Raw genomic sequence first — 25,827 nt, forward strand, 5'->3', positions numbered from 1 at the left:
TCACATAAGAGATCCCTGGACGGGTCTGGGATCAAGCCCAGGATTCACTTTTAAGGCTCTGAAAAACTTATAGCATGAGTATAGGTAGCACCTTTCCTGGTGTTTGGCAGCATCTCTAGGTCTACGGACATACCAACAAGCAAGAGGGGTTTGAACACAGCTACTTTGTTCTGGTGGAGAATTTAAGTGGCTTGACATGACTGATGCCCATGTCCCACAGCTCTTGAATCTTTCATTCTGTTTTATTTAATAACAGACATGCAACCTGACCTGCAGTGGACCATTGCTTGGCTAAAATATTGGTGAGAACAACGGGCAGTTCTGCTGCTGAGAGAGACAGAACCCTCCTGTGCATGGAGGGACAGTGATGGCCTTTGTTCACCATCACAGAGGCAATGCTGGGGTCAAGGCAGGAGGCTCATCTGCCTGCCATGCAGCAGCTTCCAGCAAGTCTCCTTTCACTCAGTAGTGTCACTGGCTGGTATCTTTTGTGATGGTTTTTGGAAGATACTTCTATTTTGATAACCTTTTGGCCTCTCCAGTACAGAGGCAAGACTCCATGAACTAAACTCTGCATGGTCTGAGCAGAATAAGTTTACACAGGTGACATTTCAACACAAACAGAATCTGCAGCACATGATAGGATTAGCCTTCACCCACAACATAGGGACACATTGACCATAGGCTTCCTTGACACAGAGTGGATGCTCTCAGCTCCCAGCAGAAGCCCATGGCAGGGATTCTGTCCACTGAACAGCATCTAGCCCAACAGGATCCTGGTTCTCAACTGCATTTCTGAGACACTGGTGACACATAACTAGAGTTTTCTTTATCTGTCTTCTATGAAATGAGACATTTGAAAGACTCCGAGTTGGTTTCTTACTGGTTTCTTCTCTCACATCCTGCCCATGGCACAGTCCACTCCTCTGATATTCACCTGCGCCACTCAATTTTTTTGAGTTTCAAAGTTGTAGCTGCAATGTTATCTCTCTTGCCTCCAGCTGTTCCAGGCTGTCAGGATCAGATGTCGAGTCCTCCATAGAGGCATGGCACTCTGCCCATTCATACCTTCAGATTCTTCCTCAATCAAGATAAGCATTATGTTGAAACTTGGATGCCCCAAGAGAGCTATTATCTGCATATTATTTCAGCAAGTACTTGAAGAGCTATTCTCTTTTCATTCTACAAGGGTACCTATACTAATTTGCTCCTGGGATGAGCCTTCAGGGATTTCAATGCACAATCTGAATTCCTCTCCTTCTGGATACCTTTAGAAATAAAATTTGTCTCTTTTCTTAGTCATGCTTTACCTTGTTTTTATTTTGTAATTGGAGGTTGATTACCTTCCTTTTTGTTGAAATCTTCCTTATGATGAAAATACTTTATTCTGCTTAATGGTCATACTTCTTCCAAAACACCTCCTAAAATTTTACAGTGTCTTTGAGAGTGGCATCCATTGCAGATGGTACTTTCAGAGGAGAGACAAATGCTCCTCTTTATTCAACTCAACACAGAGTAAACGCACCAAATTCCTCACACACTCCCATTTCTTTTGTGGAGAGGCAGGCAGATGAAAGAGAACATCTCTCTGGGGATGAACAGATGCTTCCCAGCAGACCAGCATGGTGTAGCAAGGCTGCACAGTGCCTGTATGGTACCCAGCCCGTTTTGCAGAAGCTATTCCTGGAGCTCCTGTTCTGAAAGATGAGGAAGGAATCCCTGCCTGTCTCCTGGTATAGACCTGATGTCAACCACTGGCCATGCTCTTATACTCAGCCCTAGGTCAGAAATAATTTCTGCTGTCCCAGGCAGTCTCTGCAATGCAGTATTTGGGCAGCAATAGTTCCCCTGTCCCCCCCAGGGCTGCTACAGCTCCAGTGTCTTTTGGCAGGGCTTCTGGAATGGATGCAGTGGGCTGCTGGTCATCCTGACCCCACCTACCAGATTCTCTCTAAGCATCTTTTATAAGAATTCCTCCAGTTCTTCTAAGCTAGGGATAAGGGTATAATTTAAGCAAGTAGACCAGTTTTCATCTACTGGCAGAAGATTTCTAGCCTGTTTGTCTGCATGGAGGATTGCAGACTTTGTCATCTCAGAAGAAAGCCTTTCCTCTTGAACTAGCTTGGATGTACTGCAAACTGGCCAACCTTCACTGCCCACATACTTTTCAGATATTTGGCTTCCATTAGCTATTAAATGGGTGTGTGGAAGCAGATAAAATTGACCCAAATTTACACAGGTAAGACAGGAAACATCTTGCTTGGGATTTTTAGATGACTAAAGTGACTTTGTGTTTTCAGATCAACCTGCCAGAGAATGACATGTGCAGTGGAGAGAAGAAACATTTTATATCGGGATGTCACTTCACAGATCAATTGATCTCCAGTCAAAGAGCAAAGCAATAGAAAGGAGTTTGGAAGGAGGAGAAAGGTTAACTCATCTATTTGGTCTGTATACAGACTCTTATTAATGTGATATGCAAGGTAAGTTCTAATTCTCCGCCTCCCTTTTCAGTGTCCTTTGAACAAAGCCTTAAGGTAAAAATGCTTTGGTTCTGTTAATGTGAAAATTGCTGCCACTATTGCTCTGCCTCAGCACAGAGCTCTCCAGGTCTTTTGGCCTCACATTTGTCCAGTCCCACTGCATTCTGGCTGTCTGGGTCCTTGATTCCCTGTTGAAACCCAAAGGGAAACCTGCACAGATACCCACAGTGGTGCAGAGGTGTAGGCAATGGCAGAAGTGCCTTCTGCTATCATAGCCCTGCTATGGAAAAAGCCACTCAGTGGAAGAATACAAGTCTACAAGGTTGTGGCAAAAGCATGTTAGCCCTCATTTGCTGGACTGGGCCTCTGGGAGCTGGAAACTTTTCTCACTGCAGCCTTTGAATGCTGCCCTCACCTAGCTTTCCAGCCTTACTCCCTCCTAGGGCACAATTTTGTCAGCAGGAATGTTTTGGCCCATACAGATTATGCTGCCTTCCCAAAGAAAGAACATCTTTCTGGCCAAAAGGATTTTGTGGCCAGCGTAATCCCATTTACATGAAGGCTTTTACCAGCTTTGCTATACTGGTTGGGACTAGAGGATGGTCTGAGGGTAAATGACACTCTTGGAGATAGAGCTTTGCCAGAAAAAGTTCTAGTCCCTCACTCTTAACAGCTGCCCTTCTGGTTCCGTAGCTCTGATTATTTTTAGCTTGCCTTTGCAATAGACAAACCCATACCTTTCTCATATATATAATAATGTGAAATTTGCCAAGTTCAGAGTGCACATTTTAATTAAGTCAGTGTTTGCTTGAAAGAAAATGATATTGCTGCACTTTCATTTGATAATTCAAGTAATACTCGCTGAGTGTTCACTCCTGACCTGCAAGCCCTCATATTTAAAACAAGATGGGAGGTGGGGGGGAAGAAAGGCATTTTTTGGCAAGGAAACTGCTGCCCTCAGGCTATTAATGCATCTTAATCCTGAACAGAAGATGAAATCACTTTGGGCAGGTGCCAAGTAATACAATGACTTTCCTCTGATTTTAGGGAGTTCTTGAACAGCCTGTCCTGCATGGAGTAAGTGCCATATGATTCATTTTGCTCTGACTTTACACCCATTTTATACCTCCACCAATGTAGTGTCCCATCACCCCCAGATTAACAAAAGAAAAGCAGTCCTCATTGCTGCTGTTATTTATTACTTTTATTATGGCTCAGGGTCTGTGTTACTGTTGCTGACACTGGACTTCATTCCTGCAGAGCCAGCGGGCACATTTTTTCTTCTGATTGTGCTTTTGAGCATAATTACCTCTATATGGCATTTTCTGGTCCCCTGATAGTGTTACTTAGAAAGAAAAATGTCTAAACCTCTTCCTGCAAGGCAAAAGACCTATGATAGTCATCAGGCTGCTCAAAGAAGCCAAATAGCATCTCCTTGTTACTGATTTGTCCCAGGGCATGATTCATGGTCCTGTTTAGCTACCCTGATGCTGCAGTGCTGACAAGAGGGGCTGTTCCACAGTTTTTTCTGCTCCCCTGGGGGCTTCTGGTTGCCTCTCAACTTGGACCTGGCATGAGATTCTGTGATCTGAATCGGATGAGCTGAGTTATTTGGCTTGAAATTACCCCAGGAAAATGTCTGGGATGAGTGTGCTGATCTGAGTGATTGCCCAGCCATGCTTTGATGGGGAGGTGCAGGAGCAGGATGGTTTCAGTTGCTGGCAATCCACACTTAAATGTCCTGTGAATAGTAGCTAGTAAGATGTTGGTTCCCTCCTTGATGTGGGCAGAAAATGCATAAGAGGAGAGTAGGACACGAGGGAAGGAGCAGATGGGAGCAGAGCAGGGGCATGAGGGGCTCCTGGAAACACAGCAAAGGAGGTGGGCTGGAGCTGGATGCTTTGTGGTGGCTGGTGAGAAACTCAGGGCAAATGAACAAAGAGACAAAGCTCAGCAAAGGAAAACATTTCTGCACAAACACTAATTATCAAGGAAAAAACCCAAACCTAGGCAGAAAGAGTCCAATAGTGAGTGGAGAACTGAGGCTTTAAGGAAAATTCTGCTTTGGCAGAGAGGAATGGTGTACTGAAGGAGAAGGTTTTAACAGCGTCAAACCAGAAAGGCGCACGAGGAAAATCAGCAGTGAAGACCCATTTGGCAACTGCACAGAGGGAGCTCAGAGAGCACAGGCATCATCTAGAAGAAGCTGGGGTGGTGTTACCTCATAAGATGAAGAGACAAGGACAACAGAGTGCCACAGGCAGTGCTGAGAGGGGAGGGAGGTAGCAGAGGGCCTGAGCCACAGCCAGCAGTTAAAGTGGAGCAAGCAGCAGAGGCACATCAGCAGGACACTGGTGTGATGCATTGCATTGTGCAAAGCAACAAGCAGACCTGGCTCTCCACAGTTCAGGTGAGAACCTGTCATTTGAGCAGACGGAAAGGTAGCTGGCCATACCCACAGGTGTGACTGCAGAGCACCTCCAAGGACAGCAATTCAGCAGCAGGGACATTGCACTCTTCCCATAGGGCCAGGAGTTGGACCTGATGATCCTGATGGGTTCCTTCCAACTTAGCATATTCCATGACTGTATGAAATTCCATTATATGTAGGGCCTAGGAGACACACCAGTGACACTGCATCTCATGGCTTTACAGGCCAGTTACCATCCTAGGAACAGAGTAAAGAAGAAGCACAGCCTGAGCTGTCCCATGAACACCATTGTGAGGCTGGCAGGATGCAGAGACCTGCATTTGGCACAGTAGGGAAATGCAGTGCTTCAGACACACATACATCAAGGTGTCAAGTATCTCCAGTGCTGCGATAAAAATGCCAGGAAAACTGGTCCTAGGACAGAAAAAACTTAAGTCCCTGAAATTTGATTAAAAAAATTCTAAGTCTGCCTAACAGAAGAGAAAACCAAATGCTTTCCTGGAATCTGAAGACATGGGATGGAGAGTTTGTCAGGGCCCTAAGTGCACTCTCCCTCTCCTAGGATTTTGGTTGGCAGCTTCAGACGAGCTGGCTGGTCAGAGCTTGTGAGGAAAGAAGAGCTGGGAGAAGCTTTTGTGGAGGATTCCCTGCAAAATATCTCTGCTGCAATATTTTCATAGGAGATCCTGCTCCTTATCCTGGGAACTGCTTGAAGTCACAGCTCTCTCAAGCTTGACTCCTGCACTATGGCCGTGTTCCTGCCGGGCTGGTACCCCGCTGATGGGAGCCCTGACCCTGCCGCGGGCTCTCAATTTCCCGTCTGAACCTCAGGCTTGCCTCTTCACTTGGGCGTTGCTGCTCCCTGCTGTAGTTTCATTGTGCCTGCCAGGCTGGGCTGGGGCACTTGTCCAGCAGTGGAGCTGTGCTGCAGCAGAGAATGATGGATGATTTCTCCACTGCTGCAGGAGAATTAAATCGGCAGGAATCATTGAGGATGACATCCCAGGCTCCCTTGGGATTCAAACACAACCCCTCCCTGCAAGAGAGCAACTACTACCTAAAATTATGAATACGCACCATGGCATCCACCAGCATCAAGACTCAGAAAGAACTGAGGAGCAGAGCCTGTGCTGCAGCTAAAGGCAATTGAGCCAATGGAGAAAGCACTGGAATGATTTTTCACAATAATCACAGGGAAAGAGAGAAATATCATTATAATCTGTAGCTACAAAGGCTATTGAGGCAGAAAGAAAGCATTAAAACATTGCACTTTACACACCCAAGATGAGATCACCTATCTGCTTTCTACACAAAATATACTACATGTACTAAATGTTCCATCTCTGCACAGGCAGTTCAGGCTGGACCAAGAAAGCACAATGTTAATGACTTTAAGAAGACAGCATTTCAATTCTGAGTCTCTTAAAATGCTGCCTATGCTGGAGATATTTCCCAAAATATTCCTGAAATAACATGAAGCTGATTAAGGGGGGAGTCACTTTCAATGACACTCTTAGGAATGACAGACCCAAAGAAAAACATGACAAAACCCCTCAAAACTAACAGCATTACCTACAAGAAGCATAGAGTGCAGCCTAAAATTGAATCACAGCAAAATGCAAATCCATGCAAAGGAACTGAATTATTTTGTCCATGCTGCAGAAAGAGGTGACATCAGATTTGATTCAAACTAAAGAAAGCAGCTAATGAACAGCAACTTCCCTCTCAAAGTCAGCAACTGCACAAGGAATATTGACACACCTATCAAGATTTTTACCATGAGCAGCATAAATGCATGGCTCATGAACTGGGGAAGGATATAAATGAGGAAGACTAAGAAGGAATAGTGGCAAGAAAACCTTGAACAAGACCTCCAAATCAGTTGCTTTGAAATCAGGCTAAATCAGCCAAAGCAAGTAAAATACCACATCAGAAAGTTAAAGTAGTAGGAAGGACCTCTTGTAGTTTATGTATGAACTGAAGCCAATACTGCAAAATGAAATTCCTGGAAAAGTCCTTGTTTGCCATTGTCTGGATGTCAGAGTTTTCTCTTGCACAATGCTGGACCACAAACTAACATTGTAAGAAATTCACAGTCTCTTAGGAGATGTTCTTCGCAAGCCTCATGCTCCTTCCTGTACAACCAAGTAAGTCACATAAAAGTCTAAAACTAGAAAGATTCAAATTGAAAGGGAAAATGTAATTGGGAAAGACAAGTTCTTTTGATATATCCTCCTTGAAATTTCATCCAGAAAAGGAAAAAAATAGAGTCTGAGGAAGCAATCTGTATTGATAGTCCAACACCTAACAATGCCGAGATTTAAATTATCAGAAATAGCAAGAAAAGCAGATTGTGGGATGTGCTGTGTTTTAAAAGGAAGCAAAGAGAGCACAGTGACCTGCACAAGAATAACAAGCTCCCTTGGCTATTGCAGACTTTTGGGATGAGCAAAGCATTGTCTGCAGAGAAAAGACTAAGGATGAAACATAAGGAGGAACAGTGATTCCTACAAAAATGGATCTGAAAAAAAAATAGATAAAGGGGGGTTTTGCTATAATGCTTTATAAAAATATAGAAAAGGAAGCACAAGTTTTTGACATGGTGTGAAACCATAGGTAGAAGGAAATATGGACATTGGTGCTCAGACCAGAAAGAGTAGTGCAAGAGATGAATCAGAGTTTGTGTTATTGGCAGAAATTGACAATTGATGTATTCTCTAGAAGAGATACCACACTCATTGTGAATTACTGTCAAAAGGTAGGTTTTCTTTAGCTATACCAAGGTTTTCTTTAGCTATACCATTACCTAACAAATTCTAGGGCAGTGTGTCCAAACCCACAAAAGCAGCATTCACTCAGCATGCAATGATGCCTGCAGTTCATCACTGTAAAGACAGTGGGGTGAGAGGGTCCAGGAGAAGTCCTTGGGATATGAAGTGATTACTGTGTTGGGAGGGTAGGGGCACGCTGTGAGGAGCTGGGAGCCAGCTATTAGTGGAGGCAAAAAGAGTTGTACCCTTAATTGTTATTATCTATCCTTTCTGGCCTTGGAAACATTGTTACCAGCAGGGAGGCCATTCACACCCCAAGGGCTGTGCTCCCTGAAGGACGCAACAGAATTCAAATGCAGTGTCAAGCTCTTCCTCCTCTGTCCACAACCTCCTTCAGCTGCCCCTTATTTGAATCAAATGGCAACAACGTATATCACGCTCTGAGCTTTTCTGACTTGTAGATGGATGTAAAATGGGGAGGTGAATTTTAAGAGACATTCAGCAAGAGATTCTGGGATCCCATTTCCTCTTGTTTGTGTACAGGTGTGTGCAATACTTTTGGCATTTGATATGGTATCAAGTGTCAGAGACAGACTAGTGACTGCTGCAGTTTAGGGACATGGTTTAGTGGGACTTGGCAGTGGGAGGTTTACACCTGGACTCCGTGATCTTAAACGTCTTTTCCAACCTAAATGATTCTATGAATTTTAACATTCATTAATTTAGAGAAGAAACTTGCAGTTTCAAATGAAATAAAGGAAAATGTGACCCAGCTAGAACCAAAGACTAAAAGACAAAAGAAAAACTTGGCTAACTCTGTTTCTCTAAAAGCCCAGCATGAAGCCCCTGAATTTCCCACACTTCTATGAAGGGACAAACAAGCACTGAAGCAAGAATAGCTCATCATCCATGACAGGTGTCAGAAGAAGTAATGTTTTTATCTTGCCTTTGAACACCACATGATATTTTGCATTGGTCCCAGCTGTCACCTAATTTTTGGCCCATCAGAACAAAAATGCAACAGTGGCAGTGCAAAAAAAATGCAACAATTTTGCAGTGGCAGGAAGATGAACAGCAGGACTGTGCAATTGCCTTCTCCAACTAGAGCATGCAGGGAGGAGAAAAATAGTTCATTTTCAAGGTGGACTAATCAACATCACATCCAATGTGCATTTACAAAAGAAGACAAATCAGTCCAGGCTCACTCAAAAGTTCCAGACTCACCAAAATTCCCAGCATCTCATGGGATTTAAGATGTTTTCAAGGGTCTGTAATTTTAACGTTTTAGGACATTAAGGAATGTAAATGGTTCAGTGAGATCAAATAATTCTTCTCTGAAACTTGCGCTGCTTTCAGTGCTGCTCTGCTGTCTTTGGAGGGTTGAGCCAAAAGGTATCAGCAGAGAATGAGGTTGCTTAACTGGGAGAGCTAAGATGTCTCAGGTATTGGTTTTAGGGGACAGATTTGGTGGAAAAGAGGCTATGCAGGATGGATGTCACCAAGATGAAAGAATCTAGGATGTCATCCCAGAATGGATGTCACACAAGGGGAATGAGTCTGGGAATATACACTTGTCACTCCAGACTATAAACTGTGGAAATTCCTTTGCTGCAACTGTGTCCATCTCTTCTCATCCTTTCAGTTTGGACCCCTGTGAAGAGTCTGACTCCCATAACCCTCCCTTTAGTCAAAGACAGCAAATAAGTTCCCAAAAACTATCTTTACTCCAGTGTGAGCAAACCCGGGTTCCTCAGTCTTTCCTTATCCATGAAGTGCTTCAGATTCCATATTTTCTTGGTGTACCCCACTTAGTATATGAATATCATTCATACCCTGGGAAGAAAAGAACAGGAAAAAAATGCTCCAGATGCAGCCTCATGAGTGTTGAACAGAGGGAAATTATCCCTTTCCTTGACTTGCTCTCTTGTTTCTGCAGTCCAGCATGCCCTTGGCCTACATAGCTGCTGAGTGCACTTCTGATTTCAATCAGTAGTCTTTTGGAACCCTAAAGCCTTTCTGCAGAGGTGTTTCCTGGGCAGTCAGGAGCCAGCCTGCACTGGCAAGCACTGCAAAACTTTGCCCTTGTCACTGTTGAACTTGGTGAGATGTCTGCCAGCCCTTTTCTCCAGCTTATTTAGGTCCTTCTGAATGGCAGCGCTGCCCTCCAGAGCACCCACCACTACTCTAAGTCTGTATCATCTGTGAACTCTGCAAGGTGTTCTCTGCCTCCTTTTTCTCCAGTAGATGAAGATGTTAAATGGTATTAATCTTTTGAGGAATGCTACTCCTGAGTGGTTTCCCATTAGACTTTGGAATGTTGATCTCTACATTTTGAGTTCACCTGTCTAGCCTGTTTTTTACTCAGTTTGTAGTCCCTTTATCTAGTCCATGTCACCTTGTTCTGGCTACAAGAACACTATGGGCCAGTGTTCTAGTAATCCAACACTTCATTTGAGGAAGAAATATGCATGCACCTAGACATCAGTAATCAAAGAATTTTCCTGTATCACATTTGGCCACATCTTCTCAGCTGGCAATAGATCAGCTGGACCAAAGTTCTCTGGAAAGTGGCAGGACACAGGGCCAGAACTTACACATGGCAATAAAACTGTCATGGAGTTGTGGCAAGTGGCCAGAACCACAAGCTGTGCTATGCCAGTCACAGATGGGAAATGGAAATTTGTGACATTTTGTACTTAAACCCAAAATCAGAACAGATTTTCATGAGACCATATTACAAAAAGTTATCTTTTCCTGACTTATGTACCCTACCACGTTTCATAGTCTTACTACAATGCTGCAAGTATTGCAAGAAAGAAGAAAGTCATGAAAGGGTGGGAGGAGAACTTTTTCATTTCTTTTTTATCTTAAGGAATGTACCAGGCTGCCAAGTTTTAGGAGTGTGAGCTCCTCTATAAAATCAAAGAAATCAGGAACCAGTTTTCAGCCAAGGTCTGCTGGTTATTTCTATCAGTTGACCACAGGAATCAGTTAGCTGTAGCCCAGAAAAACTGGTATTTGTGCTGATAAATTCAAACAGAGGGGTCTGATAAGGTCAGCCAAAGATCTGGTAGGAAAAAAAAAATAAAAAATGATTTGGTCCTCTCTCTCCTCTAAAGTTCTTGCTTCAGCTCCTTGAATTTCTACCCCCTTCTGGAATGGTTGAAAAAACAAATCTGCACTGTTAAAACTATTCTTTTCCCAAGCCCCTTTCAGAACACAAGGATGCTATTTCTGTAAGAATTTAAAAGGAAATACATGTCTGAGACGGAAAGCAAGAATGGAAAATTTCAGTACAAATAAACGGTGAATGTTTGGCAGCCAGGACAAAGTTTTGTAATACGCTGTAAGAGAGAGGTTGTCTTGTTGGCTCTACCAGTGGTCAGATTTCTAAGGAAAGAAAAGAATGTGCCTGTTGGAATGTTTTTTCTTTTACAGAAAATGCCCCAAAAGGCTGCTATGGTGGAGAAATAGCAGGTATTTTTTCAGATGGAGTCCAGTCTGTTCCCCAAAAAATGCCTCTCCTCTCTTTCTCTTCCTTTACCTTGTCCCAGCCTTGGCCAAATGTTTTAGCTACAAGGTTTTTTTTTCCCTTCTGCTGTACTCAGCCTTCACAGCTCCAGCCTATTTCCTTTTGCCTTTATTTTACAGAGATCAGCCATGAGAGCAGCATGGAAAGCAAAATAAATGGCTTTATCTTGTGTTTCCTTCACTCTGTGAAATGATGGAAAGATTTGGTGCAATCTTATCTGTCCATCAGGAAGGTCAAGTTGAAGTTAATTACCACTATTAGGAATGCAGGACTGCAGCTGCCAGGTTTCATGGTCTTTCTCATCTCCCATCAGGAAATGACCCAAGGTTGTACGATTCTCCACAGAGCATCTATTGCTTTTCCCAAGGATACAAATCTGGCTGTCTTAAGAGGGCTTTGCTTTAGTGTGTTTCCACACACAAACACTAAAATGAGGCATTTCCGCTACAGAGCAGTACTTCTGTTTGAAAGAAAATCAACCATGAGAAGGTAAAATGGACCTGTGTCTGAGGAGGGCATGATGTCCTTATCTCCATGTCATCACATCAGTTGAAAGCCGCTGCCATGGCCCCCACACTTCCCACATGTTGGATGGGTGTGTGGGTACCTGCTTTGATCTTCCTGGGTTTGGGGCAGGGCAGCAGCACGAATTTGTTCTCAGGCTGGACAAGTTTGCCCATTTGTTTCCCAACTGGAGGCAGGAAATCAGTTATTTCTGTGCTATTCTGATGCCTTTGCCAGTTGCCCAAGCAGCTCAGGGAAGGAAAGACATTTACCTGCAATGCAGAGTGAGGAAAGACCAGATGGGAAGAAAATGCATTATACTGGGACAAGCCTCCAGGACCTGAAACACAGAGAAGGCAGTGAGTAGCAAAGAGTAACCAGGAAGATGACAGGAACTGCTGGATCTGGAGCACTGAGGGAGATGAGTCTGAGAGTGGGGAGACACAACCAGAAGTGGCTGAGGTGGGGGGTGCTGTGGACGGTCTGAAGAAGGAGACTGGGAAGGGTGGGTGACTGGGCAAAGAGCTGGAGGAAGGAGCCTAGGATCAGGAGATGGATGTTTGGGGGAATTATGGTAAGTAGAAAGAGGCTGAGCCTCAAAGATGAAGGCAGATAGATACTTTGTGGCGTAAGTAAAGAAAGCAAGCAGAGAGAAAATATGAGGAGGGGAGGCAGTGACTGGAGAGCAAAGAGGACTGGAATGAGAAAACAGCTCTGAGTACAACAAGGACAGGGACAAGGAATGAAGGAATCAGACTAGAAAGCTAGGCCTGGGTCACAATGTCACCAGGAGTGGCTGGGCAGCAGTGACCCATCTGTTGGACATGGAAAGTTTCCTATTGTCCCTTGCATGGCAGTGAAATCTCAAGTGACTTCCCTACACCAGTTGCTTTTCAGGAACTCCATAAATGGCCTCTGCCAGCTTGTGTGCTGTCACCTCAGTTGGGGCACTGCTGCTTCCCACTTCCCTTTCTCTTCCCTACCTTTTTTCTGGGCTCTGTCTCATCTGGATGGCACACTGTCGTTTTTCCTTGCACAGGTACATCAGAAACACCTGAGTGTGCTCCCTGCGTGGTGGAACCACGGGCTGCTCCCGAGCCCCTGTACCTGCAGTGATTGCAGTGTGCCCTCTGCTGTCTTGCTATCTGCAAGTAGTCCGGAGTTTCTGAGAATTACAGAAGCTCAGTCTCTGCCCAGAAGCAAAATCAGCTGTGACCCCCGTGCCCTTGTACTGCCTGAGCTGAGGGAGCTACAGCATTTCTTGGCAGATAAGAAGTCAGCGTTGCTTTGGGGGAAATGTCTGATCTTTGCTCTGACCGAACAATGTAACCAAGTTAGTTTTAGTTTTGTTTACCTTACCATTGCAGTATAATGTATGCAAGAAAAGAATGAATGGGGCACGACCCCCAAAGGGGAGAGAGAATCAGCTAGGTGAAGCAGTATACCATTAGTCTCAGTTAAATTTGCCAGATTTTCCTACTGTTGCTGTATCTGTGCTAAAAAAAAAAAAAAAAAAAAAAAAAAAAAAAAAAAAAAAAGGCCTTTAACCAACCTTATGACTGATCAGAGCAGGAGAAGAGGAGCAGAAGGTGGCTGTGTGCAGTTAAATTTACCCACTACTAACAAAGGAAATGCAAGTGGAAGAGTTTGTACAAAGGGATTAATGTTGTTATGCATTTTCAGTCAGCATTTTACATTATTTTTAGGTTTGTAGTGAATTTACACTGTTAGTGTGTATTAATGCACATTATTATTATTACTACATAATAATTATATTAATAAAAGTATATAATTACCATAATACCTAATTTGTAGCCATAGCCTAAATTCAAACTAATTCCTGATGTAGAGTGTAATGCCGGAGTGACTTCATCAGTGACTCAGGTTGTCTATGGCCAAGATCTGTCCAGGTCTGGGAGATTTCTCAGAGCAGCCAGCAGCTCCATTTGAGACCACTGAGCTCCTACATATGGAGACCTCTACATATTGAGGAACCCCATGTCTGGGGACATGAGAAGGTGTGAGGGTAAGTTTAGGGAGGATAAACATTTACAAGTTCCCAGTACAGTAGCGTGTCACTGTAACAAGTGCCCAGGGAGGTGATCTCTCCATCTGCAGAGATCTTCAAGATTTGGCAAGACAGAGGCACAGGGAACCAAATGAGTATCTGCCATAGCCCTGCTCCAGGTAGGAGGCTGAACCACACAGCCACCAAGATCCCCTCCAGGCCAGCATTTCTGTGATTCTGCAGGACTGCTCAAACCCACATGTAGTCCCAGCCTGGCAGAGAAGCTCAGCTCATATCCCCTTCTCTTTGACAGTCAGTTCAACTCTGCAAACAGTTGCCAAGGCAAGAGATTCTCTCCATCTTTCACCATCTAACCAAGTGCTCAGAGCTTATATGGAGTTGGTGAGACATGCATCTAGGCTTAGGGTGGCAAAAAGGGAGACACCAGGAATTATACAACGCTTTTGCTGAAGTCTTGGGGCTTGCAAGTGAGAAAAAGTCAAACTCATCAAGCCAGTTGAAACAAGGTCTGGTCCAGAAGGCAGGGGTCATGAGGGGTCTGATCATGGAAGCCAGGCCTGCCTATGTGTTTTGCTTCCCAAAACATCCCAATAAAATGCAGAATACAGCCATTGGGAATACAATACTGCCACTCAGACCTCCCTTGTCCTAGGCAGTCCCTGCTTGTGAAGCAGCAGAATTCTTTCACATTAGGATGCTGACAGAGGAGTCCTGGCAAATCTTTCTGCAGCAATGTAAGCTGTGGTTGTGAGTACCTGTTTGACATCTCTGCTGTAGCTTTATTTCACTTCCTAGAGCTGAGTTGGAGGGAAGGGGACACATAGCGAACCTAATTTCATTTCTGAATGGTTCTCATCAAGTGCCACCTTAACTTCCTTACAAACGTGAAATAAGGAATTGGAGATTTTCCTTCTCAAGGCAGATGAGATCATGATGGTTGGAGGAACTTCAGCAGATGTCTCCAAGGGCCAGAATGGCAAAGTTATGTGAGGATGCAGAAAAGGGCTTTGTGGGTTCTTCAGATGGATCCTTCCAGCTTGGTGACCTCCTCTGCAGCTGAGCTCAATGGAAAAAGGAATCTGCAGAGCAGAGCCTGATGCCATTCCAGTAGCAGGTTTCTGTTTGCAGGAAGGAAGCTGCTTGGCTGTGCAGTAAGTAGGTGGCCCAGCTCCATGCATGTGGGACCTCCAGCAAAGGATGATGTTTTGGGGTGGGGGGAGGGAAGAAGAATCCAAACAGAAAACCTCCCTTGAATTTCCCCTCCCTTCCTCTAACCCTGTTTGGTAGTTTTCTATAGCAGGGGCAATTTGACTCCCAGACAGAGGCAGCTCACAAAATATGAGTAAGTCTCAGGGGGCCAACACAAAGGCCCTTTGTACTTTACACTGTGGAGTTAATCATCAGTCACTGTTGTCTACCACCAGTCAGTTCCACACAATGTGATTATACCTCATCAAAGTTAATTTACCGAGATATTTAAATGCCTGCACAGGACAGTGAGCCTCCTCCCACCACTAGCATCTTTTTCAGCTGATCCCCTGCTGAGGATGCTTCAGTCTGGGTGGTCCCAGCAACACCCTAAAGCATTTTTCAGTCTTGTCAGCAGCCTGGAATAGGGTCCTTTCTTCTGAGCTTTTGGCTTCATTTCCCAGCCCCAGTTACAGGAGTCCTGTGGAAAATGATTTGAAGGACAAGAGGCAGCTCTGATAATGGAAAACGTCTGTGAGGGATTGGAACATTGGCTTGTAATCCTTGGACAAAACTGCCTCATTCAGAAAAAGGGGAGGGGGGAAGGAAAGCATGCAGAACAAAGATCTTATTTCACTTCATGAAATGAGCACGTGATGTTTTCTCTGGAATGCCTCACTGACAGACAGGCCCAAATTTTCCAGGGACCATGGCTTTTATTTAAGCTCAGACAAGGCCATAAATGGCTGTGAGAAGTATGTAAACTCACAGCTTATGTTAATTTGTCATTTCCAGGCTCCACACTAACTCAGAGCCATGCTATTCCCAAGTTTGCATTTCCTGGGGAGTGGGATAATGGAAAAGGCCTCTAAAAGCCCTGTCCCAGAGCATCTGGACAGATGTGTGCATCACGCGTAGATTTGCATGGGCACGGAGTTACAAAGCACGGCTCCATCCAGACCTGCCTGTGTCACCTGGTCATTAAGTTTCTCCCACCAAAATGGCATAGGTACCCACAGGGGCCAAAACTGCCAAGCCACTTCCTTTACCTCGCTAAAGGAAGACAGAGGCAAGTTTATAAAAGATACTGGAGATCTGGGTTCAGTGGACAGACTTTATTCAGCATTTTGGTCTCTTCCAAAGCTATGTTAAACAGCTGTACCTCTTGCTGTGGGAAGTCATGGATATAGACATTTTAAGAGTCAGAAGTTCCGATCCAGTGAACACACTCCTTTTCTAAAGGTGGGATTGTGCTACTGTTAAAGTCAATGAAGTTGTAACTGTTGGATGTCCAGATGGGATCTGGGGAGATGTCACACTTCCACCACAAATTTATCCCCTTCCTCAGCCTTTCAGAGTCAGGCAGGCCCCTCCAAATCTGTGCCATTCAGCTGGAACTTGTCCCTCTTTCCAAGCCCTCTGATAGTGCTTTTGTCCTTCCTTTTTTTCTTATGGCTTGCTTTGTTCATCTCCTCCATTCTGTTGTTCTGCCAGAAAGGTGTCTCTCACCTCCTTTGCCTTGCTTTCCCCCAGAGTTCAGTGGTCACTGCAGTGCTGCACTGGCCCAGAGGAGTATGTCATTTGAGCTTGCCCATCCAGCTCTCCCAGTTTCCATTCCCCTGGAACAACTAATTTGGTTTGTAATCACAACTTCTTATCCACTTTACCTCCTATCACCAACATTTCCAATTCAAAAGCTTTCTCTCACACAGGTTGAAAGCAGTGACCTTTTCCTTTGGATTGGCTTTGTTTACAGCTATTTATCCTCTTCTTACACGTAAAAGGTCTGGCATAAATCCTGACCCACTGGGTCAGCTTGGCTGCGGTGATTAAAGGGCAACATGTTCAAATATGGATGTCCAAGGTCAGACACTTTGTCCATACTTACAACTGTATTTTCAGGTGCTCAGCAACTGCACTTGCCAGCCCCTGTAGTGGGGCTGAGGGTGCTTAGTGTCTCCTAGGGAATGATATCTGTGGTTAAAGACAGGCATTGCTCCTCTGTATGAAGGAAAACTAAAACCCCTTGGTTTCCACTGTCTAGCCCAGGGCTGGGAGGGGAATATATGATTTCATAGCATTGCTAAGCAATGACAAGAGCTAATCTCTAGGGTGAGCTGTGTTTACTAACACATTGCACATTTTCTTGCTTAGCAGCATAATTTTTCATTTTATAAGAGTCCCTGAACTCATGTTTATGTTTTAGGTCAGCTGTCCAAACTTCCATGGCCAACTCCCAAGCTTTCTCATATACCATCAGAACAGACATCCTGAATCTGTGTACAGAACATTGCAGCAGTCTGTACTTTAAAAAGGCTGTGTTGACCTTTCTTTCAGGTCTCACAGACCCCTGGTGACTCACAGAGCTGCTGTTCCACACCCAGTCCCCACTGACCCAGGCACGACTCACATAGCTCAAATGCATTTTGGGCAGCAAATTCCTGAACGCCTTGTAGCAAGTATCCCAGGCTCTGCCACGGGCTGAGACAGAAAGCTGTGTGTTTGTGATCATGTTCTATGCTCACAAGTTGCCCATCCTTAGAGGATATGAATAGCAAAATTATTCAGAGTGGATGGGAGAACCCAAGAACTTCTGTCCTCTGGATCATAGAAGTGACTGGTGCAGTCTGTGAGGTTTTTGTATATGTATAATGTAAGGGTAAGGAGAAGGAAGCTACAAGACCTGAGTCTGATGTACTCTGATAGTCCTGTAGCATTGCAAAGAGAGAGGATCTGCTGCTGTGGCAACTGTTTGAATGGATTGCTGGAATCTTGGGGCACGCTCAACATCTACTATCACACAGCTGTGGACAGATTATGCAGATTAGGAGACAACCTTAGACAGGGCTGCTCAGTGGAGGGTCACCTCAGCAGTCTCTGAGGTCCCATATCTCATAGATGGATGATGGGTGTTGAGGCACACAAAAGCCTCTACACAAAATCTTCCCATACCTCAGTAGACTCATTAGCTCTGTGTCCTTGCCCTTCCCAAGAAGGGGCTGGCTGCACACACCGCAGCACCTCCTGTTCATATCCTTAAAATGCCCACTGGCTCTTCTGGCACTTGGCACTCTGACTTGGTAGCCAGGATCTGTAGGTCCCACAGCCAGGCTACAAGTGATGAGCTTTGGCTGCTGAGAAGAGAATGCCTGCTTCTTTACAGCAGCATGGCAGGTGCTAGCACAGCTTCTGGAATTTCTTCTGGATGTTTCATTCAAATGTTAAGCTTGCTCCTGCATGACAGCAGCAATTGAGAGGTGAGACAAGTGAGCGGCATGTGGAACGCTTGTGTTTTGTTGCGATATAATTGATAGATTATAATGGCCTGTGCCTGAGCTCAAGACATCCTGGGTTGATTTCCTGCTACATTCATGAGCACAAAGCCCCTACTGTTTGAGCTAATGGAGAAAGTGCTCTTAATTGTGTGAATCAGGATTTGCTGGTGGCAGATAACCACTTGCTCCACAGCAGTACTCTGTTGGGGTTAGGGTGCCTGGGTTATGGTATGAAATATGGCAGGGCCAAGTACATCTTCATAGCTCAGTGATGCAGAAAGACAAAGTAGCTGAAATTTCCCAGCCACAGAAGAGTTCTGGGTTTGACTCTTTGCTATGACAAAAATAACCTTAGCAACTCCTCAGTGAATGTGTCTGCAAAATGAGGGAGATAATGGGGAAAGAAGTGGAAGGCAGTGATGTTTATTTCCTCACTTTTGAAGAATAGTATCATATGTAACAGTTTATGCTGTGAACTGCATGTGACATTAGCAGGTCAAGCTGGAGTCAAGCTGGGACTCTCTTGCAGTGTTTTTTCACGGCAGTGTGTACCTGTATCCTGCTTTCTGATGTAGCATTACACATCCATATTATGAATCAGACGGGCCCATTCAGCTGCCTATACAATGGACAACTCACCTTACCTTGATATTAGTCCTGAGACTTAATTTGGTAGGCTTCTGTAATTGCCTGTTGCATTATCAAACTGTCTCTGAGGGGCTTTTAGGGTCAGAGTCAAATCTAACAAACTGAGGCAGTAGCACATAGGCTAGGAGCTCACAGAGTAACTGTGGGTACAGATAGGTTGCTAGTGACTGCCTCATTTGGATGAAATAAGGATTTTGCTCATCTAAGTGATAAGCCACATCTCCTCTGCACCAGGAGAGATGTGCCAGACAGTCTCCATGAGCCAATCTTTGTGACCAGTCATCATCTACACAACAGTGGAAGCACACGTCTGGCAGCTGGGATAGCTCTTACTCCCCATCAGGCTGGGGGGCAGCCTTGTAGATGATATTGGACTGCCTGTGAACACAGTTTCCTTCATGTCAGCTGTTGCTCTGGATTCATGAGACATGTCCTTTGTACATAAAGAATCACAGTAATTCTTACAGGCCCATATCTCCAGATCACAGCTAGTGGACTTGGCAGTTCTGGGCTGTTTGGCCATGGACAAGCAGCATCCTAGGGAGCACTTTTGGGGAATTATATCAAACTGCTTTTGGATAAGGTAGGACTTCTTTTGTGAGAGTGTTTTTAGTTTGAAGGTTGTGCCAAATATAAAGGACCAAACAGGTTCATTGAATAATTCACGCTGGAAGAGACCTCAATTTATCCTGCTCCAAACAGGGTCTCTTCCCCAGGTGGAACAAACCTTGTCCCCTGAGCCTCTTTACAAAGGACGTGTACAGGAGCAAAGTCAAAAAAACCCAGTATTTAATTTGTCTGTGCTGCATCCTGGCCTCAGATCAGTGGAGTGAACTGGCACAAGGAATATGCTGAGACAAGCATGCCACACTTCTGAGGATAGATTGACTGACGCTGTTGTACACCACAAAGACACAAAGACTCCAACTTCAGAAGGCTGAAAATGACTCCTTTATTCCTGGATGTGTCTCCCTTATATACTATTCTACACAGACCAATTCGATTGGTGAAATGAAGACCAACCTCCAATCACATTGGTCAGGCCAGAGGGACATCAAGAAGAAGTCCCTCCTAGGAAAAGAATGTAAACCAAGTTTACAGTTACCAAAACATGTCTCTTGTTTTGAGAAAATTCCCTGGGAAAAGAATTTCAGAAAACCAAAACACCTCAGGCATGGAACCAGGGCTACAATTGACTGCTTCCACACTGAGGCTTTGAGACTGATTTTTCTTTCTTACACCATGACTTGGATCTAAGTGTAGTTCAAGCCTGTGAGGTACTGTCAATATCAAGTTAGCCTTGGCCAGGCTGTGGCAAATGCAGAGTGGAGATGGTTACACTGACTGGACATGGGTGCAGCTCTCTGCCCACTCCTGATGGGCATGGCTTACCTGGATTATTGCACCTGGGTGCTGGGGCTGGATGAATTCTGTGAGGAAATGCTGCCTTTAGGAGCTTGTCTGAAATTAGAAAAGCTCACCTTGAATAAGGGATACCAAGGATAAAGTTTAAGGGCCAAGTTTTTAAAGTATTTAGGTGTTTTACTGCTCTAGCTAATGGCATATCCAAAAGCCTACCAAATGCATTAACCATTCGAGAATACATTTTATACAAACCACATAGCCTGCTAGTGACAGACTTGTGTGTCCTTTGATCAACAATGTCCCCAGCACTACCTGCAAAATAAAGACATCTACTAGGGAAGAAAATGAGGGGAAGGTATAGCACTTTATTACATCAGGTCTGAAATAGAGCTTTACAGAATAATGATTAGTACAAATACTGCAGTTGGAGCAGGAGCAAGAAATGAGGAAACCACATTGAGAAAGAAAATTACAAGAGCAAGGGAATGAAGCTGAAAAAAAAAAAAAAAAGAGCCAGAAGAATAAAAAAAATCTGTATTTAACAAAGAGCAGTCTGCAAAGTAACCAAACTCCAGAAAAGCAGTTACAGACTTGAGTCAGCACTGCCAGGTCAGGGGGACACTTGGAGAAGGCTGCTGCAAGCCTGAGTTCTCAAAGAAAGTGGTGAGGTGTCCATGTGATCCAGGTGTTACAGCTCTGGGGACCCTCATGCTGGCCTTGCAATCATCCTAGAGTTCATTTGGGTCTGCTGCTCACATCTTTGAGGGTATAACCCTGCTCCAGGCTTTCCCCTCATGTCTTGCAATCTTGGCCTATGTCTGCTGTGAAAACCCAAGCATGCCTTGGCCCGTCCTCAGGTGCTGGCAGTCTGGTCCGTGAGGAGTCACTGCTCACATAGCTCAAGGCAACACAGATGTCTCCGGTGCCACATGAGCTGAGTCTTTTCAGCTATAACCTTAACAGATTTGCTACTCAAAATAATACCCTGCTTCTTAATTCCACCAAATAATATTGCTACAAATTTCCTACTCTTCAGTAGGACAGACTGTTGTCCCATCACGCAGGGAACTATTGTCCCATCATGAAGGCCACTTGCCAAACAACTTGGTTTCTTGAATTGTAACCCAAAACACAGTGCAGGCAGGGCAAACACTGACTTCATCACAGCAGTGTGTGCACAACCCCATCCCTTAGGGCAGATATTTCATATGGCAGGGGAAATGGGGAGACATGAAGGATGTGGGTGGTGGATAGGAGTGAGGTAATGTGGAGAGAGTGATATCATGGTACAGCCACAAGAGTTGAGTGAGGGCTTAAGAAGTAATTTTTGGCGTGTTTAGCCTCATTTTCCTGGGAAACAAGGTTTACAGTATCATTTTGGGTGTATATGTGTGCACATGCTGTAATAAGGGAGAGGCTGAGCCTTCAGAATAACCCTCACGAGGCGCCAGAGATCCAGGGGAGTGATCTTGACAGTGCCCCAAGAATGGAGAAAGCCTCTGTTGAAGCTCGCATTTTATTAAACACAGGAGAATGTATCCACCCATGAGATGTACACTTGCATGTGTCCAGGCTTCTCTTGATCTGCTTCTCAGGCAACAATTTGTTACTGAATTTCAGTTGTGCAGCCACTTGGGGATAAGTATGTATCTCAAAATTTGCAATCCCATATGTATAACAAAATGTTTGTTTTAGAAATACCAGCGACTGGAAAGAAAGCATCAGCAGAAATGAAATACTGGTATATGTAATAGAACAGCATCTTCTCTGTAGAGCAATGATTCCCAATTTCTTTGGCCCACCAGAGCATTGCAGCCTTCAAAATTTCAGGCAAACATCGTTCGCCCTTATAATGAAGCTTTTAGCTGAAAGCATTTTTATGATACTTTGGTTGTGTAGCCAGCAATGATGAATTACCTCTTCCATTATGGCCACAGCTTGAAAACATAACCATAAATGCATTTGCTTTCCTCTTATTCTACTGCTTCTGATTCAAGCTGTGTGTTTTGGGCCCATCATGAAAGAGCAAAGATTCCCATCAGATTTATTTGTCATGCACTCAGGTTGTACAAACTGTTCCTTTGCAGTTTACAGTTTTAAATGGTGAAAGTTTGAAATAAAAGTGAAAAGTTTGTCAGATATCCTGTATTTGGTTATAAAATGTGTGTCTTTGTACACAGCAATAAGGCTCTGGTGTCTGCACTGAGATTGTTTTGTCTTGTGGTCACCCTTTCCAATGCTTGTATGAGAGATGCTTTTTGGTTTTTACTTCTACCCATTTGCACATGATAGAAACTAAGTTGAAGAAATACATTTTCACGTACCTGAATGTCAACACAGAATGGGAGATTTAATCCTTTACTTTCTGTTCCATATTTAGTCCTTTGAGTACACTGAAGAAAAACCCATGCTCATGGTGACCTACATAATCCAGCAGAGTGCCTAATCACACCTACATGAGCAGGCTGCCCGTGGTATCAGGGAGGGAATGCAGGCACTGGGAGACCCCTGCTAGTGCTCTGTTCTGAAGGCTGATATGAGTCACTTTTACTCTCTGGAAATAGAGAGCCTCCTCATGTAACAAAGCTTCTACAGAGTTGAGTATCAAGGGCACAGAAAGTGATGAATCTTTTAAAATGTATTTATAATTTGTCATTTGTTTTTTTTCTTATTGTGGCACTCACTTCAGGGTGACTCAGGCTGAGCTTCTGCAAACTAGAGGCCAGCTGATTCCAGCCACAACTATGCCTGTGCTGTATCATGAGGCAGGGCAATCAATGACTCCAAAACAAAGAGGTACATCATGAAAGATGAGTTTAAAGAAACCAAAACCAAGCAATGAAAAGCACATTGCTCAGCATTGGCAGTGAAATAATTAGACATCTCTTCAGGATGGATTTACAGACTAATGCCATTCACAGGCAGAAGCAGAACTTGCTGGGAAGGATGCTTTATAAATGCAAAATTAGTAACAGTAGTCCTAAAACCAAAACTGAGTAAGGAAGCAGAGCCTGAGGAAGCACAGAAGAATGGCACAGCTGCCATAAACAGACCAGATGAGGGCTGATCTAGAGTAACTCTTCCCAGAGTTTTCTCCTTCCAGCAGGATGCTGGAATACTCTTCAGTCTTTGTGAATGAGGGTACACATGCCAGCATCTCCCTTGGTGCCTGCCTGCGTTGAGGGCACAGAATAAAGCAGGAAAAGAAAACATTTATGGGCATGCTTGGTCAGAGCGAGATGGTATTTTAAAGCCAGGGCTGTCATTTTTGGTTACAACAAACCTCAATCTCGAGAAAATGCCTTTGACAACTGGTGTCATAGTGCTGCTGCTGTGACACGGATTTCTGTACGTGCCCAAGGCAATGGGTCTCTTTGCATTGTCAGATCCTTCCTTCTAGCTACTGGAGGCTACTGAAATTCAGAGATGAAGAGATAAAACGAGAGGATCACAAGTATTTATACACAAATGAGCACCACCAGGCATTTCAGGCGGGATTTTGAGCCCCTGTGCTTGGCGTGACGTCCTGGCTGTCTGTTTTGCTCAGAGAACATTTGGATCCTAACATATATGGGTCTAAACCCTTATTTTTAAACCTGCCCACATCCCGACATGCATGACACCTGTAGCTGTGGCCAGGACTTCGGTGCCCTCAGGGCTGGAGCGTGGGGGGACAGTGGGTTGACTCGGTGAGTCCCACCTGTGGAGAAGCCACGTCGTGCCTCAGTTTCCCCATTTTGGTGACAATGTGGGGGGAGGTTCCGACCCCTCGGCGGGATGCTCTTGACCCGGCTGGCGGGACCCGCGCCCCGGCCCGGCTGTCGCCGCTCCTCCTGCACCCCGGCCGGGCAGGGCTGGGGGAGCCTCCCCGGAGCCGCGCTCTGCCCGGCGGGGCTGTGAACCCGGGCGGTGTGGGGCGGCCACCGAGTCCCCTGGACGCCCCTCAGCCTCCCGCTGCCTTCAAAGGCCGCCGAGGTCGCCGTGGGGCGCCGAGGGGCCGGCGGCGGGAGGGACGGGGGCACCGCCGAGGGGCGGCGGGGAGCGGGCGGGGGCCGGGGAGGAGTCGGCCCCGGGGCGGGGGTCGGGCCGGGCCGGGGGTGGAGCCGCGGGCTGGCGGGTCGGGGCGAGGGGGAGCCCTCCCCTTCCCTTCAGCAGCGAGCCGGAGCCGGGGAAGGCGCCTCCGCAACTCCTCCTGCCCCGCCGGTGCCGCCCGCCGCCCGCAGCATGGTGAGAGGGGTCGCCGGGCGGGAAGTTCGGCCCCAGCCCGGCCCGCGCTCACCGCCTCTCCGCTCCTCTCTTGCAGATCTGGAAAACTCTCCCGCTGCTCTGCGCCCTGCTGGCCGCCGCCCGCCTGCGAGCCGAGGTAGGCGCGGGGCCCCGGCGGCGGGACGAGGAACGGGACGGGACGGGGTGGGGACGGCGGGGGCGCCCGCGGGGGAGCGGCCGGGACCGGGGAAAGTGGCAGCCGGAGCCGAGAGGGAAGTTGCGGGGCCGACGGGCGCCTTGATGGGGGCGAGGGGCTGTGTCCGCGCCGGGGCCGAGCCCTGCGTCCCGCCGCCGGGACGGGCTCGCCGGGGCGGCCCCTTTTCCTCCCTCCCTCCTTTTCTCCATCCCTCCCTCCCTCTCTCCCGCGCGCTCTTTCCCTCGCTCTTCTTTTCTTCCTTTCTTTCATTGCAATGACATTGAAAACCTTTGAAAAGCCCCCAGCTGCAGCCCCCCCAGCTCTGTTGACAGAAAACAAACGGTGCCTGCATTCCCGGTTGCGGCGGCCTCCCTAAAAAGTGAAGTCAGAAACAAAATATTTGATAATTACGGCGGGGGAAATGTGGAAGTGATTTGAGGAAAATGAACTCAAGCTGGGCTGGGAAGGGAGGCCGAGTCTGCCTTCGGAGGAAAGCGGTCCCGCTCGGGGGGCAGCTCGTCCTCGCTCCCTGCATTTTTTCCCCTTACATATTTCTCCCAGATGGCGGGACCCACCCTAGAGCATCGCAGTTTGGCTCCATGAAAAAATAATAAAAAAAAAGCATAAACACGTCTGGTTCCCCTTTTCCACCTCCCACCCGTGAACTGTGCTGCCCGGGTTATGGTAAAGAGCAGGCTTTAGGATGGAGCCCATCGCTGTTGCTCTCTCTCCCTGAGCAAAGCTCCCTGAGAACTCCCTGCAAAGGCCAGGTGAGGAGCAGAAGCGAGGCAGGGTGGTTTTTAGCCAACACTGTTGAGCTCTGGTTGCTGCTGTCATGAAAACCAAGGGGAGTGGGGCTGAGCTGTACTATGGACCAGCATTTCACATCTGCCTGTACATGATAATATTGTAATACACGTTCTTCCCAAAGCGTGACATACTTATGCAGTGAGCATTTCCCTGCATCCTCTCCAGCACTGTCCTGAAAAAGCCAAATCATGTTTATTAATTTTCTTAGGAACCCTAAATATAAAACCTTAACTGGTTCTGCTCAATATACACCGACACCTCTGTAGGAAGGAAGTGCAAGAAAAATTATAATAACAGCTAAATAATGATGACACTGGTCTGAGTAAAGCCTTCTGGGATCAGTAACCCAGAGAAACAGCCAAAATATGTTTGGCCCTGCATTTGTGATT

General features: G+C 45.8%; 1 protein-coding gene across 1 annotated transcript in view; it reads left to right on the forward strand.

Annotated features, from left to right (window-relative positions):
• The first annotated feature begins 24,344 nt into the window (after positions 1-24,344).
• Positions 24,345-25,827, forward strand: part of FSTL1 (follistatin like 1) — a 52,184-nt gene continuing 50,701 nt past the window's right edge. The window contains exons 1-2 of the mRNA XM_083884697.1: positions 24,345-24,453; positions 24,530-24,589. Of these exons, the coding sequence (XP_083740823.1) occupies positions 24,451-24,453; positions 24,530-24,589 (63 nt within the window). The 5' untranslated portion in view covers positions 24,345-24,450. The remainder of the gene's footprint in view (positions 24,454-24,529; positions 24,590-25,827) is intronic.

The sequence above is a fragment of the Zosterops lateralis genome (assembly GCF_965231275.1).
Source record: "Zosterops lateralis genome assembly, chromosome: 2".
In the NCBI taxonomy this organism is placed as follows: domain Eukaryota; kingdom Metazoa; phylum Chordata; class Aves; order Passeriformes; family Zosteropidae; genus Zosterops; species Zosterops lateralis.